This window comes from Cyprinodon variegatus, unplaced genomic scaffold (genome assembly GCF_000732505.1).
Source record: "Cyprinodon variegatus isolate N-32 unplaced genomic scaffold, C_variegatus-1.0 Scaffold273, whole genome shotgun sequence".
Classification (NCBI taxonomy): domain Eukaryota; kingdom Metazoa; phylum Chordata; class Actinopteri; order Cyprinodontiformes; family Cyprinodontidae; genus Cyprinodon; species Cyprinodon variegatus.
The window spans coordinates 647,007-665,358 of record NW_015150726.1 but is presented as its reverse complement, the minus strand read 5'-3'; the positions used below and the strand labels follow the sequence as shown (position 1 = coordinate 665,358).

General features: G+C 37.4%; 1 protein-coding gene across 6 annotated transcripts in view; it reads right to left on the bottom strand.

Annotated features, from left to right (window-relative positions):
• The window catches only part of arvcf (armadillo repeat gene deleted in velocardiofacial syndrome), a 356,942-nt gene that overhangs the window by 196,143 nt on the left and 142,447 nt on the right, over positions 1 to 18,352 (bottom strand). For 3 of the 6 annotated variants that reach the window (XM_015383016.1, XM_015383020.1, XM_015383017.1), the window contains exon 1: positions 2,736 to 2,942. In XM_015383016.1, coding sequence (XP_015238502.1) covers positions 2,736 to 2,927 — 192 coding nt within the window. In that variant the 5' untranslated portion in view covers positions 2,928 to 2,942. Of the gene's footprint in view, positions 1 to 2,735; positions 2,943 to 12,777; positions 12,856 to 18,352 lie in introns of those variants that run through there. The other 3 variants (XM_015383018.1, XM_015383019.1, XM_015383025.1) reach the window with 2 other exon arrangements.

Sequence of the window (18,352 nt, the reverse complement as noted above, 5' to 3'; positions counted from 1 at the left end):
TCAGTAATTAGTTTATTCTTACATTTAAAGCAAAGTTGGAAGGAAATTCAACCATGCTTTAAATGAAGGCAGAGGAAAAGCTGACAGTGAAGATGACAGCTGAACTGCATCTTGGCCGGGTGCAAAAATAAACACCCACACAAACACACACCCTCAGTCCTACACAAAAAAACCAACAGCTAATAGAAAATACCAAAGCATCTATATGTCTCTAAAAGGTAATCAAGCTGATCAAAGTAACTAGTTACAGCCCAGCTTTGGAATAATAATAATTGAACTCTATTTATCCAAATTTTCCTCTGCATTTAACCCATCCCCTTGGGGAGCAGTGGGCTGCCACCGTTGGGCGCCCTGGGAGCAATTGGGGGTTAAGGGTCTTGCTCAAAGACCCAGAGTGGGCATCACAACCTCAGGATTCCAAGCTCTATGCTCTAACCACTGAGCTGCCTCTTGGGATCTGGTAACTGTTTTGTATAATTCTCCTAATAAATGATCGACAACCCATTTTTCAGTTTGGTGGAATCAACTAGATTTATATTTGATATGACCTTGAATTTCAGAGGGTCAATGACACAGTAGGTTGCTAAAGGTTTAGGTTGATGAAACCCCTCGAAAATATAATTAGCTTACTGAAACATAGAAGTTTGGAATCCATTCTTTGCCTGCTTTGTGAGCCAATTGTTATAGTTGCTAGGCGACAGAGGTAAGGCGGTGAAGCCAGAGAAGGCTGGACCTGTTTGAATCAATAGCCAAACTCTTCTGGCTTCCTTCCAAGGACCAAGTCCAGATAGACCGGGTCCTTGGAGGACGCAGCCTCTGTAATGGAACGCACCCCTGGACTCTGAATCCATTAATGTTTCTATTCTTGCATTAAGAACCAACATCTTAAGTGTATATATTAGTATATTTTTTGCATGCCTTATACCCTAGTGTTTTTAGAGATTTTTATAATTTTATTTACTATTTCATATATGTTTCATGTTGCACGACTGTACCACAAAAATTTCCTAGTTGTGAACCTCTTCACTAACAATGGCAATAAACCCGATTCTGATTCTGATTCTGATTCATTGGCGCCCTCTAATATAGGGTTGCAACATAACAACATTGAAACAAGCTATTTCTAAGCAGAGTAATCCATTAATCGGATGGAACAAATTTGAATCTAAGAAGCCATTTTTTAAAAAGCAAACTATATGTTCACATCCCTTGTATTGCTATGTTACTTAATTCTTTTCCTCTTCACACTAGTTAGATTTTTTTATAGACATGGATTTATTTTTAAGCAGATCTCTAATTTATCTTAGTTTAGCTTCTTTCATATCTGGTTTCATTTGTTAGATCTTTTAAGCGGTTTTGCTTTGGTAATCTTATGGGTTTTTTTTCTTTTTTTGTGTAATCAGTCCAATCGCATTCAGGTGCTGATTTTATTGTTTTATTATGGATACTAATTATCCTAATCAGTTCACCTGTGATGAGCCTTTCTTTTGCTCTTGTTTGTTCTGTTTCTGTTTCCATCTCTAGTTCCTTTTTAAAGCTCATCTCATGCTGTTTTGCTATGGTAAGTCTTAACCCTGTAATGCCAAATGTATCATATTTGATGCATACAGTTTCTGAAATGTTTTGCATCTGACACCTTTTGCATAATTTAATGGTAAAAACTCTGCTCAAAATCCTATTGTACACAATCAGATTTACCTGAAAACAGAGGGCAGAAGACTACACAAAAAACAATCTTGACTTATCGCATAGTAATAAATTATTAATATCAAAAATGTGTTTCTGTTTTTTTTTTTTTACATATTTTGTTAAATGGCCAAATAAGGACTTTAAACCAAAAAAAGTAATTTTCTGTTTTGTTTTATTCTTGGATCGGGCTTTAAAGGGTTAAAAACCACATCCTTTTGTTAGCTTTATTACTTTATAAAATTATTTCCAACTCACCATTGAACCTCCTTCTGCCCGTCTGCATATGGGTCTATCCAAGATCAACAGTTTCTGAAGGCTGGGTCCTATATGTCATATTTTCACATCAAAATGATGAACTCTTGTTAAAGTTGGGATTTTTTAAAGTTTTATATGAAAATAAAGCAAAGCAATAACTACAAATATATTTTAATATCTAAGCTTTAATTAAGCTTACTATGAAGTTGTAAGGAGGAATTGCTTTTAAGCAATTCCTCTTTTGCTAAATGTTTAACATGCAGGTCTGAATATTTTTTTCTTCTCCTGTAAAGCAAAATAAGATAAACAAACCCTGGTTTGAACTATAGAGCCTAAACGATTTTCCATGAGCCAGCAGACGACTACATCCACCTACAAGAACCTCCACTCAGCTCCTGCAACCAGCGGGCGAGAGGAGATAAGACGGGATGGCAGAAGGTGGCGCAGATTGGGGAGGTGAAAACAGACAAAATGAGAGGTTGAATCTCATCAGCTCCCTTTTAAAGATGAGTCACCAGAAAGAGGATTAATTTACAACACCCAGGACAGTGGGTTCAGACAATGGGAACAAGTGTCCCAAATCACTGGGAAATTAAACAGAGATTACACAATCCCTGCAATCATGAAAAAGTGATGACCGTGAGCAAACAGGGTGATGAAATGAGCTTGCTCAGATGGAAGAAGGGGGGAGGTGAGGCGCTGCACAGAGGGAGCTGCATGATAGCACGAGATTCCGGTTGTAAAAGTTAACCACAGGGGGGAACGTTGGCCGGCAGACCGGCGTGCTTTACCTGCATCACCACTTGTTGCCATGCTAGGGGTTGGCTGGTGGCGGGGTTGGGTGGCAGATTGGCACGCTCGAGCTGCAGGTTGACGTTGCGGCGCTCCTCCTCCAAGGCTCGGGTAAGCTGCTCGAAACGCTCCTCCTGCTCCTTCACCGAGGCCAGGATGCTGGCAGCAGAGCAAACGTCATAGTCCTCCATGTGCAGAGTCAGCTAAGGCTTGGACAGAGCTTCCATTTTAGGAAAAGAGAGGAGAGAAAGGAGCAGGGAGGGGTACCAAGTCATTATAGACACCCAGGCCCATCAGGCTGGATGAGTGGCATGAAGTGGAAGGTATCAAATATGATATTTACAGGTCAGGAGGAGGCAGTGATGAATCATTTAGCATCATTGACATGACACAAAAACAGCAAGCAATTCTAAAGTTTGGATCATCAAAGATATTTGGTCAAAATTACATAATGTTTTATGAACTAAAGTTATTTCTTAAAGTCACAGGGAAGCAGCCGTTCCAACCGTTGCAGTTCCGAATTCTCCCGAGTTGTGCACGACTTTACACAATGAATAAAGTGAATGTGATTGGTCGTTTATCAAGGGAGCGGGATATTTGTGGCGGAAGGTTTGCAAGTTTGGTTGTGGCCGGTTTCTCAGAAGCATCTTGCTAACCAGTTAGCAACTTAGTGCTAGTAGGTTCCCAATGTGAAATTCCATTGGGACCAAGTAGCACTAAATTGGTGACTTAGAAACGACACTGTCAAGGAACGCTATGGACAGCGGAAACATGCAAGAAGAGGAGAGTTTTGTGTCGGAGGTCGTGGATGAGTCTCCTCCGTCATACATTTTTCAATTAGAGGGGGAAAGTGGGGACGAAGTTGTTGTGAAAGAGGGCGGCAGAAGCTTGGTTTGGTGTAGAAGGCTTACAGCCCTACATGTTTGAGCCCTTGCCTCGCAACCCTGCCAGTTCTGTTAGCTCTACGCCTGCTGAAGACACAGACATATGAATCAAGATGCTATGACTGAAAAGATTTGATTGACACATGGCCTTTGATATATGATTGTCCGAATTTAGGTGTACAAGCTGACGCATAACTTACTGGCCTGAATAAGATAACGGAGAAAAATAAAACGCAGATTTTAAGACAGGTTTTTTGACATTTAAATATGATTTCCCTACGACTTTAAGTCTTGCTGTAGTTTTAGAGCCAAACCCATGGAGACACACGCTCAGGTTTCCTGCTCAACGGGGGGCAATACGCAGCAAAGCCTCTAATACTCAAGGCCAACATGGGAAATAAGGATGCTCAGCTGGGTGCTGATTTTGTGCATCAGAAGTTTCATCATTAGTAAGACATTCCAATAAACTCCTGATGAACTCCTACACAGATTTTAGAAAATAGAAGTGCTTCTAATGGAGAAGAACATCTCAAAACAGGACAGAACAGAATGAAATAGCACAATGCAGACTCAGGAAAAACCAATATTCTTGTTTTTGGAATGGAAAACGGGAGGAAAGACATTATGTCACAGCTCCAATGAACATTCACAGCTAATGTGGAGGAGTAGCGCTGTCATTGGTTACAGTCATGCAAAGAGGCCTTTTTAAAACACAAGAAGCATTACAGGCCAAACATCCAGCACATGCAAGATTCCTGCAGCAATATGCAACAATCATCCACACCTATCACACACACACACACGCTGATATCCATTACTGATGGAGGCATGATATCTAGGGGCTGACAGCACGATAACAAAGGAGGCTGGAAATACAAATCCACAACAGTATGGACTAAGGAGATAAGCGGGTGTTAGGAAACAGTCAGTCACCTCAATTCTAATGATCACAGCAATGAAGCAAAGCCAAGAATGGAGAGCTGGTAGAAAAGGAGGGAAAGAAAGAACAGGGGGGAGACAAGAGAGAAAAGGGAAGACATTTTAAAAAGATTGAAACAAACCATATCCAACAGCACGTCTCTAACCGTCTTCTATTTGACGATGTTGTAAACCAACAAAAAGGTGATAGCGTACTTTAGCAAAGCAAAGACCTGCATACATCTTTGATTATAAAGATGAAGGCATATTTGGAGGCAGCTCTAAAAAGAAACATGTAAGAAAGCTTTTAAATAAATGAATCCGTTCTGGCAGCAACATCGTCTCACGCTGAAAAAGTTTAGAAAAATCCAACCTTAAGTACAATCGATGAATCCCAGTAGTATATTTGTAAAAAACAAAAAAAGAAGGGGGGTGGTTGATTTTTTTTTCTGAAGCATACATAGCCAAATTAATATAGTCAATTAACCTAAAGCAAAATTGTTGTTACATGGCACCTTACAGTAGAACTGCAGTCTGTCACTGGATTTGCATGCCTATCACTGCCCCTACATACTGTAGTTAGTTACAAATTTCCCACTGGGATCAGCTTCATAGTCATGGTGGGCCACTTCTTTGATTTTATTTATTTTACTCAGGCTTCTTGTAAGACTACAAATGTTGAAAGGGCAATAGTATTGCCATTACTGTTTCCCCTGGGGACAAATATGGAATTACAGTAGCCACTAGTGTAGACAGGAACCCTAGATTGTCTCACATCAAACACTGTCTGCAGGGATATCAGATGGTTGCTTTTGGTTGTTAGTGTTAATATGCATTTCCTTCATAAGTTTTTCACTGACTAGTGAACTTAAATTGAAAGTAGGTTGTCTTTTGATCTGACAGCAGTATGATCCAAAGCATATATGGCTATGTCAACACAGGTTAATCAGAAACCAAATCAGCATCCTTTAAAAGCCATCAGAATCTATAATTCCTATAGAAAACCTGTTTGGTAAGCTAAGACAAAATTAATACAATAAGTCTGAATACTCTGGAACAACGAGAGAGGCTCTGTTCTCTCTATGACCTCATTTTGTGCTATAGGAGAGGACTAAGGATTTATTCTGAAGGTTTACTCCTATAACAAAAAGGGCAAACTTGATAGTGCATGTAAAGCCGATCTACTAACAGGTGTTAACATGGTTTTTGTCTCTGAGGTAGCCAGAGAACCGCAGATGTATAAAATATGCTGTGTTTCCCTTCATCAACATATAAAACATATGCAGATCATCCAAATTAGCAAAATTCTGGGAGGAGAATATTCAGACGTAACTACTTACCACAATGCAAATAATTTAACCTGAAAAATAATGTGGGGAACTTTCTTAATCTAAAATAAAGATATTTAAAAAAATCATCTGTTCATGTTGGCCAGAGGGCATCGGTGAAATGAAAAAAATGATAGAGAAAGAAAATATTCAGCCTGTCAGGAAGTAAAATAATAGAGGCAAATACAAATAGCAATGCTATTTTTGATGGAAACCCATTACAGCACTGCTAACTGACAACACATCCATTTCCATGTCCTTTAGACAGGTTTTGTCTTCTGTTCAGTTAAATTTTCAGGGTTTTTTATGTATCTAAGTGATATCACTCTCAGGAATAGAAGTTATAACCTGAATGGATTTGTTTTTATGAAATACAAATACCAGAGGCTACTGTACGCTGGTGTGTTTGTGCCTCCAGTACGTTGATAAATTTTACTTCAAGGAGAGAAGGTCCTTTCTCTTCTCCTCTGGCTGCATCTTCTTCACAAAGCCATCTATGTACAGTTTTTAAATTAAGCAGCTCTTTTTTGGACAAGCATGGTGAGAGCCATAAGCACAAACAAATTCCTAATTTAAACAGGGCACACTGCACCACTTTTACACCTATTATTAATTGTGTACACTACTTTAGTAGATCACCCACAACAAATTCACTAAATCCATGTATGATTTTATATTTGCACATGCTGTTTAGTGCTTTAGTTTCCCCATAAAGTTTCTATTTTAAAGCCAAAGGGAGACATCCTTATTAGTGAAAGAATGCAATGTACTGTATTTATAAATATGGCAGATTATAGGCTAGCTTCCATCTGCTTGTCCCCTGGCAAGTTGACGTTAACATCCCCAAATATAATGAAGTGCCGCCAAAAATACACACAGACTGATTTAAAGATATAGTGGACGATGGGTGGATCATCTAAATAAGTGGTCCTCCTCATTGTCAATCATTCTGGAGATGTTTATGTAAGGCCATCCTTACGTGGTCATCCCGATTTTCACTTACCAGTGGTGAGTCTGACATGGCTGGAGGATATCATTTGAAACTGGAGTAAATTAGACACTCAAATAAGTGCTTTCAGAAGTTGAGGGGCCTCTTTTTAAAATAATTTCAGACCCTTTAAAGGTTTGGCCCTTGGATATAGCTCAGCCAAAGTTTCGCATTTGTTACACACTCTGAAGTTTTCATCTAACAGTGATTTTAAAATATTATAACTGGCATATATATTATAGCTGGCAATGACATGGAAGAGATTATTTTGCACACTGTTCGATTTCTTTTCTTCTTTCTTTCTTTCTTTCTTTCTTTCTTTCTTTCTTTCTTTCTTTCTTTCTTTCTTTCTTTCTTTCTTTTTGTTCTGTTTTTTCCTGTTATTTGATACATTTCATCTGTGCATGGTGTGATTGATATGTACTGTATCCATCTCATGTCCCTGTAGTGACTATTCAGGACTGCACATTTTAATCTGAAAAACTCACAAAAAGAAATGCAATTAGAAGAGTTTTAGTGATACATTTACTTTAGTGTTTGACGCTCAGACCTCAGCAGGAAACATTAGGGTTGAATTATTTTGCTTTGATATGCATGAACAGGAGTAGGAGTAGGGATGTTTCCACCCAGGACTGAAACTGGCGGTGGAGTGGAGATGGATGAGTTGGTCAGATCATGACCGCTGTATGAAGAGATCCAGTGAACTGCATGAGCTGGTACTAGAGCTTTACTCTGGGACCTGGAAGATGAGAATCCAGTTTGGATAACACAGGTTGTATGAACCTGTCCATGATGAGCAAGCATGGAGCGACAGTGGAGAGGAAAAACTTCCCTTTGGTAAGAAACCTCTGGCAGAACCAGGCTCAACATGGCAGCCTTCTGCCGGACCGGTTGGGATAAGAGAGGGAAGGCAGCCAGAGTCCGGGAAGAATGGCCCTCTGATGAAGCTTGGCTATGATGGTGGAGAAGGTGATGGAGGTTTGTGAATCGGGTCATCTAAGTCAAAGTCCGACATGGTGCAACCGCTGCTAAAGCTTGGGTAGCAGACTGAGATGTGGATTTGGTGACCTTTTAAGATGAGCGCAGGATGCTGATTGGCTTTCATGGAGGTCTGGTTCAGAACTGATTGGCTGTGGTGGAGGCGGGCATGGGTAAATAATCGTTTATTCAGTTGAACTTCCGCCTAGGCTCCATTTCTTATAATGTGAAAATATCAATAAAAAAATATTTAAAAAGGGTTTTGATTATAAAGCATTAGTACAAAATTATACATGATTTATATTATAAATATGATTTATATTATAAATTATACGAAGTTTCATAAATATCTTTGTATTCCTTGAATCATATCCCTGTTGCCAATGACTGACCTACAGTAAGGGTTCAAAATACTTTCCTTACCTAAAACCTTAACTTATTGTATTGCAGTTACCTAAATTAAATTAAATTCACTTAAAATAGAAAAACCTAATCCAGCTTCCACTTTTACCTCCCTTCTTATCACATAAATGGTTTTCTAGTTAGGATTTTAGGAATCAAACAGAGCAAAAACTCTAGAGCCTTTTGTCCTTTTCTTTGATGAATGAATCCTTTTACAAAGAATCCAGCATTAAAAAGATTTAGCAGCAAAGATGACATTTTGTGACGCAGCACATCGAATCAAAGCAGGCAAACTGACCGTGTCACTAAGAGAAAGATAGCGGACTGGTAGCTTGGCTCAGCTGGGAGCATCAATGAAGAAGAAACGATATGAATCTTAAACAGGTCAGACTGTGGAAACAGAGTCCACAATATGTCCGTCTAATTCTGTGCGCACATGACAAGTAGTCATTCTTTACTATAGGACCTGCTGAGCACAAAGCCCTTATTCCCTTTGAAGCACACAAGCTCTCTTTGATGTTTGTTGCATGCTTATCATTTATTTATCTTATCTGCCTCTTCCATTCGGAGTGGTGTGTGCCAAGGAGACTGTGCTCCGTAAAAATTCCACATCCATTTGAATGATAGAGGAGGCTGCTTCTTAGGCTCTATACCTTTAAAGTTTCTGTCCATCTACGGAGTGAATTTTGTTCCATTCCTTTTGCAAGCAAAGGACTTGTTTTGGAAATAGAAGTTTGCACAAAAACAAAAACTAATTTTCTAAGCATTGAAATTCAAAATATAAAATTCAAAATCTTTAAAAAACATTTTGAGTAAAAAAATAAGGTTTTAACAGTACTGTTGCTGTTTCCTCTGATATTTCCTTTTTTTTTTTCCAGATGTATTCTTTATTTAAATCTGATTTTTATATTTTCAATCTGCACCTGAAGAGTGAATGTTTGTATTGGCTTAAAGGGAAGAGTCTTGATTTGTAAAATGCAACTTTAAAAGATTGTTATTCACAAAAGACAAACAGAAAAAAAGCAAAAAAGATTATAAATTAATAAAAAAAAATTAAACAATAAAATATGAAAAATAAAGAAGAACAAGAAAAAATAGAATAACATCTGAGAAAAAAAGCAAAGTTATTCAGTTTTTTTAATCTTTAAATGTTTCTCAAAGTTTTATTTCATTGCATTTCCTTTTTTTTCAGAATTCTATTTACAAAACATGTTATTTACTTGCAAAAATAATGGAACAAATTCACTCCATATCCATCTGACCAAACCATCCTGGTCCGCTGCATTGGCAGCAAGCAGCTGGCATCACGGCTTCAAAATGGAAACATTGCTTTAAAAGGGAGAGCGTATGAAAATAACACTCTTGTCTTTATTGAAAGTTATCCAGCACTTGAGATAAGTGACATCAGCAGAGTTTCCAAAAGCAATGCTGATTGGACACACTTGAACACAGGCTCTAATGATTCACACCCCTTGGGGGTTGGAGGGGCAACAGAGCCATTGCTTCCTGAGTCATTGGGGGAATAACATGGCAGGCATGTCAGCTACGCCCCACAGCTTATCATTAAACACCTCCTTCTGGCCTTGCTTAAAATAGCCCAGAATGCAAGAGAAGGAGTATCTGAAGAATTCCCCTCAGCTCAACAGATGTTTGCTAATAGCCTCAGTCAAAGGGGATAAAAACAAAACAGAGGTCAGCACGTTTAACCCCGGTCACCTTTATATATCCTGCTGTTACTGCTAATTTTATGAGACAGAAACAAATCATAGCTGAACTCTTAAACCAACTCTGTCATCTTTAAACACCACAAAGTTCATTTGTAAGGAGGAGGGATAATTAAAAGCAAAGAGAAAAAGGCAAAAATTACTTATTAATACCAAAAAAAACTAATGGGTTGGATTTCAGCACCTTATGGCAAAAACATCTCTAATTAAAATAAAAAACTAAAAAAGGTTAACTCATTAATTCATGTACGGTTGCTGCTTTATTTCTGTTGCAAGACTTTTTTCCTGAGCGGTAAACACATCTCAGCATTAATGCACGGCTCTAAATTTAGGCCAGCAGTAAAAATAAAAACCAACCACATATTGTAAAGTGGAGCAGCAGATACTGGGGAAAAAAAGGGGGCAATAACTCGCTATCCATCAGTTTTATGAAACACGCTGACAACCAAGTACACAAAAATCACACGACTCGGCTGAAAAGTGTGTTTTTGTTTCATGATATGACAAAAAGTTCATGAGAACATTGTGGACAACAGCGGGCTGATGGAACAAGTTGAACGTTGGACTGTGGAAAAAAGGACCTTAGGAGACTGAGATTTTATCAAACTAAAAGTATTCACACCTCTTGATATTTTAAAGCTTTTGTCACATTATATCCCCAACCTCCTGTGTACTATTTTGGCTAATTTAAATCTGAAGTTTTGCTCGCATTTGTATTCAAACATTTTTATTACATAGCCCAGGGGTCACCAACCTTTTTAAGAGTCATAGGAAGGGCTACCAATACTGACCTATGAACTGGAGGAGTCAGCATTCACCTAAACTTCATAAATAATAAACATATTTCAATAGTTTCTTTTCATTTCTAATTTGCTTTTAGATATTGTCATTTATTAATTCCTAAATGCTTAAATGTTTTTAATGATTGATATGATAAAATGCTCTATAAATCATAAAAATAATATGTAAAACTCAACACTGGTGGGTTTTTCTGTTTTCAGAAGATGTTGAGGGCCCCCATGTGGTCCTTGAGGGCCCCTTTGTGCCCCCAGTTGGTGACCCCTGATAAATACACACTATACCCTGTGTTGGTTTAGGAAAATAAAACCTTATTAAAATACAAAGTCTGAATCTGTGATGTAACAAAATATGGCAAAATGGCTCACTTTTCAGAAATGTGTTAACAATACAAACAATTATTTGCAATTTGAATTCATTAGATGTAAAAAAAACGAAATACTTTTAGAGACTAAGTGATGAAGTCTCATACGCCAATGGGGGTAATTTCACCTTATCATCATCCATTTGCTCACACAGGCTAAATTAATATATGTGATCATTATCAGCAACTGAGCTCATATTTGGAAATATCAGATATTAACATTAAACCTAAAGAAGGAGTTCTTCTATTTCATTGCTGTTCATTTTAGTAACAGATTAACTGCTACACTGACTATCTGGACGACTCTTGCTGAGTGTCATTAGATGTGCCAGTTGCTATTCCTTCTCATGCACAATAAAATACTCATAATTTTGTTTTGCTTTAATGAATTTCAAATGTGAAGCAATTATCTTGTAGAAAATGAACATTTCACTTAAAAAAACACTACTAGTTTAATTCAAATAATAAATCATGGAACCGCCGGGATGTAAAATAGTTTAAAGAATCTTACAACTGCTTTTTTTTTGTTGAATGATTCCGTCAGATTGCTGTGGTGAAGATGGATCTAGCATAATGATTATCTGGTATTATTAGTAGGATACCATCATTAACACAACACTGGAAAGAAGAAATGCATTTTTTCTGGAATCAAAAATATTTTTTAGGACAAGAGTAGTATGAAATAATTCTTAAAATAAGCAGCAATGCCCAAATGGGTGATTGTGGAGAGATGCCAGAATAAACACAGCTTAGTGAGGTGCATGGCTTTTATAGCGCTTCTTTTTCATAGCTGGAGGTAAAGGAATGCAGCTGCTGTTTAACACCCATATTTCATACAATTCTTTTTGTCTGAACTGCCTTACTGAGTCCAGGATAAAACGAAGGAAAATACATAAAAACACATGAAAATGCAGTGAAAAATACTAGTAAAATCCAAAATTGTTTCTTTATTTCTAAATGAGAAAATAGTTAAAAACAGACAGGTGGATACTGAGCTAGACGTTTTTAAAATAACGCTATGTTAATCCTGCATTATTAAATTTATTGCTGAATTTCAAGAGACACACATAAATAAAGCCGTAAGGAAATCATACTATGCACGGAAAAAAAACATCAGTCAGTATTTGAACTACTGCTTGTGCCATCTGTCTAACTTCTTAATAAAGTCTTCAAAGCAGAGTCGTCCACAAAAGAACAACTGTCTCCACAGCGCAGAATAGATCTGAATTGCAATTAAGTTTCTCAAGTTGTAAGTAACTACAGGTGAAAAACTTTAAACATTCAATTATGCAGGCAGATCTGTGGTTATATATCTTGGACCAGAACAAATGCCCTCTGCCATTCTGCTCTGAAACACACAGCGAACTAAAAATCACTTTTACCCACACCTGATTCAGAAGGGTGAATTATTCAAATTAGAGCACATTCCCTTGAGGAAATAAAACTCTTAATGTAGTGAAAAAAGAAAGAATCCTACTAGGTACTTTAGCAAGAAGGAAAAGCTCTCCTACAGTGAGATAAAGAAAAAAAGGTCTTCGAAAAAAGAAATAAAAAAGAGGAAAAGGAAGCAAAAAAAGGAAATGTAATTACCTCAGTGATGAAGTGAACAATGTGATTAAAGGAGGCAGGAGGTGTAAAGAAGGAAGAATGGCTTTACCTTTGATGTGAGTCCCCTCAGACCACAACCAGGCTGAGGACAGCTGTAGCTCTGCTGGAGTCAAGATGTTTGCTCAGTCTGCAGATTAGAAAAAAAACATGGAAAACAGCGTCAAACTTTTCAGCCAGACCACTGAAAGGCTATTCTTAATATATATAGAGAAAAATATATGGTAGGACTCCCTCCAAGTTAACACCTTTGTTTTAACCTCGAAACACTGCCAAGAATATCTGCTTGATAATTAAATCAACACAGAGTAGCTCCTGACCAAAGTATTATAATAATTTACAGTGGGCCCTTGACTTTACGTTATTACATCAGGTTCTACTCACCCATATAAGTTTTGTGTTATTTGGAGCCGTTCTGAAGATATTCTGTTAGGTTATATCCAAGTTACGTCTTCGTATGGGTAAAATACTTGAAGGCACAAACTAAAGTGTTCATAATTTATTCTTTATGGTATGCCAGCATTCCTAACGCAGGCGAATCACTGTCCCCCATACATACATCCGCGCTTATATTTTTTTATATTTATATGTTTTAAAAACAAAGCGGCGCATGTATGACTTCATCGTCAATGGAATATCTTCAGAACGGCTCCAAATGACACAAAACTTATATGGGTGAGTAGAACATGATGTAATAACGTAAAATCAAGGGCCCAATGTAAAATAAAACGAAATTCCCCTTTAAGATATACAGTATAACAAACACAATTCAGGAACAAACTATTGATTGATTAATTGACTTTATTGATCTCACAGTGGAGAAATGTACTCATTACATCAGCTCAAATGGTCAAAGGAGAAGAAGAAGAAAGAAAAAGGTGCAAGGAATATATAGAGTATATACAGTGCGTCCACATATGATTTTTTTATAGTAGGATTATACGGCAAATTACAAATTACCCAATGTTGTCTTGACTTATTCATAGCTCCCGAAATAATTGAGTCTAAGCTTTCCAATAATCTCCAACTAGTGAAAATCAAATAAGAACTGAATAAGATATGAGGATTTAAATGTTGGGGCTCTCTATGATGCTTTAGGGGAAATCAGCCCTTGATGAGTCTTTAGAATCACCCTGGAAGCAAGCAGGGTGGTACAAAAGCTGTTGATTTAAATACATTTGCATACCCTACAGGCAAAACTTGTCTGCTAAGGCTTCATATTCAAAGGTAATTTACAACAACTAATTACATTATTATTGTCACATCTGCGCATTGCACAAACATCTGTCAGATGTCCGACAAAATTAAAGCAGACTTTAGCAGTGATATACACATATAAAAAAACTAAATGAAAAAACAAAACTTGACTTTAGAAAACTGGAAATTGTCAAGTTTGTTTTATCTCTGAATGTTCTTTTTTCATTATGACAGCATTTTGATTTTGGTCTGAAATGAACATGTTGGTTAAATTGTTCAAGGTATGGTAGGTAGGGGAGGATGCTTTTTGTCCATGTGGATAGTCAAAATAAGTGGTTCTCCTAATTGTCAGTCGTTCTTGTGATATGTTTCAGTGCATGCACACTTTCAGGTGCATATGTGTGGTGAGCTTCGGTTTCAGACGGTCATTGAAGCTTACCATTCTCAGCGCGGTTCTTTGAAAATAGCCGCGGGTCATAAGAGAAAAAGTGTCTATGAAGTGTATGAGAAGAAGAGAAAGGCCTCAGAAGAGCGAAACAAGACCAGGATGTTTTAGGGAAATAATTTCACGTGATGGCGAACAATGAAAGCACACGTCGGTCTTCCCATTGATTCCTCGTTTGAGAAGTTTGTACTCGACAAGTAAAGTTGGGCATGCCATTTGGAGAAATCCATTTCACATCTCTGCTAGTAAAACAAGGAGAAATGGGCTCTTGCACACTGTCGCATGCGTTTAATAGGTGTTCCCTCTCGGGAGCGGGTACAGGGTTGTGCATGTGCATTTGGAGAGGGCGGTTCTTTTCAGACATTGATCATTCAAAAAGAGGGATGATATGTTGAAAGACAGCAATTGAAAATGTGTTAATAAAGGCTTTGGTTTTGTTCTAACAGCTTTATTCTAACAGCACTTATAGGAAGAGTCCTGGTTCTGTGTTACACATGTTGCATTGTATTTATCATACTTTAGTTGTTCTCTCATTTAAATCCTTCCTTAAATCTGACGTCTTGGTTACCATTCCTCCATGATAGGTAAAGTACAGTTTTCTTGTGTGGTAGTATAGGCACAATGACCATCATGTATTATTGTTGTTTTCCAGGTGGGGGAACAACAGAACATTTATCCTCATAGGCCTGCAAATGTCTATCCCAAATCTTAATCTGAAAATATCTCATAGGTGTTTTTGCAGTGAATCAATTTTGAATCAATTTGACTTTATGATTTGGTTGTATTGTGCCTTGAGATGACATGTGTTGTGAATTGGTGGTATATAAATGGACTGCATTGAAGTGAAGTCTCCTCCGGCTGGTGTGAGTACCTTTTTAAAGTCATGTAAACATCACAACTGTGAGCCTTTATCTCCTGCACATTTGCTCAGTCATCCCAAGTTCTACAGTACAGAAAATATTTAATCTCAGAGAATTTTTTATTTTTTTTTTTACCAGTTTTTCACGTTGCAAGTAGGCCAGAAGCTGTAAACTGTGGAGGTCGGTCAAGTGGTGAGGAAGTCCACATACTGGTAGAAAGTGCTGGTATGCTAAGGAGTAAAACTTAGAAGAGATTGTTTCACCCAATCCTTTCTGCCTAAGCAAGTGGCCAAGAGCTCACCTTAAGGCACTGAGGATATTGGCCAAAATAAGCCACTACACCACAGATGCAGAAAGGTTAGATTTTACTCAAGAAAAGGCAAAGATAAACACAACTTTGAAAAAGTTTTTCAAATGTTCAAGTTGCAGATTTTACAATAAAATGAAAATCACTTATTGATCAGAATTTGTTGTCTTTTTAACATTGCAGTCTACTTTTTTGTTATCATGCAAACTGCACACATTGACAGTAGGTGTCAATAATTAGACTAGTAGGTGTACATCCGAAAAAGGGAACAGGAATTAAACAATTGTCAGGAGAAGATAAACCAAAGTTGTTTTGTTGAAACATGAGGAGAGAGCTGCTACCAACATTTCTCACCCAGGTACTACAAGGATGCAAACTACTAAATGCTTGAGTAAACTATATGTTCTTGATTCAAATGTTAGGAACTGAAAATATTCTAAATATGAACATTGGACATTGGTAAGGCCAAGTTGGAGTACACAAAAAACACATTGAAGGTCTTTAAATGTAACACCCAATGTGAATAAATAACCATGCTTCTTGGCAGAATTTTGAAAACGAAAAAGTTCTCAGTGCCAAGACACTCTGTGGGGGCAGGGTTAATTGTGAGGATGATAATGGGTGTGGGTTTGATTTTTTATTTTGCTAATAAACTCTTTACTTGGCTGTATACATGTCCAATGCATTGGTTTGACAATTTGCCACCCATTCTTTATAGTCCTGCTTTTGGCACCCTGCTCATGTTTACAGTAACAATTCTACAGCATCTGATTTTAAAAGGGAGTTTTTCCTCTCCACTGTCGCTACAAGCATACTTAGTGTGAGGGATTGTATTTCAGTCAATGAGTCAATGCAATCAACTGGTTTTCCTTAGATAGAAAACTTTGAATCAACTTTACTGTATGATCTGGTGAACTGTAAAGTGCCTTGAGATGACATGTGTTGTGAATTGGCACTATATAAATAAACTGAATTTAATTTAATTAAATCAGTACTGGTTCTGCTCCATCGTTAGAGTATAACTAAAGTTGATTTGGAGTGGGTTACATTTGAAATAGCATGTTCAATATTGCATTCAATGCTTTGAATGGAACAAATCATAGAACAGACAAAAAAACCAACATCGTATTTGTTTTAACTGATCTTGCTTATCTCAGTAAACATCTGGCTGAAAGTTGACATCGATGGAAAGGCTTTGAACACAAAGTACTAAGACTTTTCTGGACTTTTAATATTGTAGAAAGCTGCTGTGCTGTGAGCTTTTATACTGATGTCCACTAAGTAATAATATTCATCACTTCCTCAAACTAAACTGACTGCTGAACGCTGAAGGTAAAATACATGCTGCTCAAAAATCTGAATCCTCCTTTCTATCGCACTTCATGTATTCCTAGAATAAAGCTGAGTCATTATTGTGTCCTTAGAGTAGAAAGTCTTTTGATTAAAGAATGGCATGAACCTAAAATAAAGGAAACTTTATTACCGCATTCTATGTAAGTCAGGGAAACATCATACCAATGATAATGATGTTAGAACACCTTTTTAATTCAATTATAACCTAAATACTCTCAGTCTAGCACCTTTCTAGAGACAAGAAGATTATGAGCATTTCGTCACCAAATCGAAGTTTCTCAGGCAGATATCTAGACAAAGCTTAGCTGTTGAAACAAAGCTTTTTTTTTGTTGTTCTGACCTCCAAATTTCCACTAAAAAACTTGAGAAAAACAAACACAAGGAAAGATTAAGGACCAATTATGTTTGATGACTCATGCCATGGGGTGAATCCCTCTGTCATCCAATCAGACCTGTCCACAGGCTCTACTCTCTTTGATGGCTGATAAAGCACAGGGCCTGTTGGACTGACCGCCCCATGAAGATGAGACTAATGACGGCTTCAAACACTCCCGTTTCAACACTTCCTTGCAGCTTAACATTAATTCATATTTCACTTTTGATGCAACAAACGGACTACTTGAAATTTGCTTCACTTATCTAGAAATGCTTCAAGCTTGAAAATTGAGTTCACCAGCAGTTCACCTCACGCTGATGATGTAAACAGAAATCTTTAGGTTGCTTCTCAGCAGTAATACCACCACCAGCCCTGTTACCAGTGGCACCCTATCAAAACTAAGCTGGACCACCTTACGCCCCCAGAAAACTGCATTGATTCTTTCAGCATTTCTAGGTTGCATTATTCTATTGAATGTAGGTATTAAATGGGTATACTGAGGTACTATGAAAAATTTATATGATCAGCAACAACATTCAGCTGAGCTGACGCGTTCGTGAAGCTAAATTGAACTAAAATAAAAACCATCTCCCACATCTTTACCAAATCTTTTTCAAATTTGCATTTCTGAAATGTGTTATTTGCTTTCAACAATACAGGAACAACATTTATTTGATATATTTGCAGAAGAAGGTGTTTGGGTAATACCTTCTTTCAGCCTTTTATTCAATGTCCTCTTTTTTGTATCTACAAAATTCCCCTTAACCTGATATCCTCTGTTATTCAATGTGAGTGAAAATCCCAAAAAATTGTCCCTCTAAACACGAAAAACATGCCACTTTTAAAGTCTATTGCAGCTGGGTTTGAAACTGACATATTGAACAATGCTTTCCTGCCAAGAGTTACACAGATTTTAAAACCATGAAGGTTTTGCAATCAATCAAATAGTTACTTTAGGAAACAGAAAAGAAAAACATCAAACAGGCAACACTATAATATACACTCACCAGTCACTTTATTAGGTACACCTGTCCAACTGCTCGTTAACACTTAATTTCTAAGCAGCCAATCACATGGCGGCAACTCAGT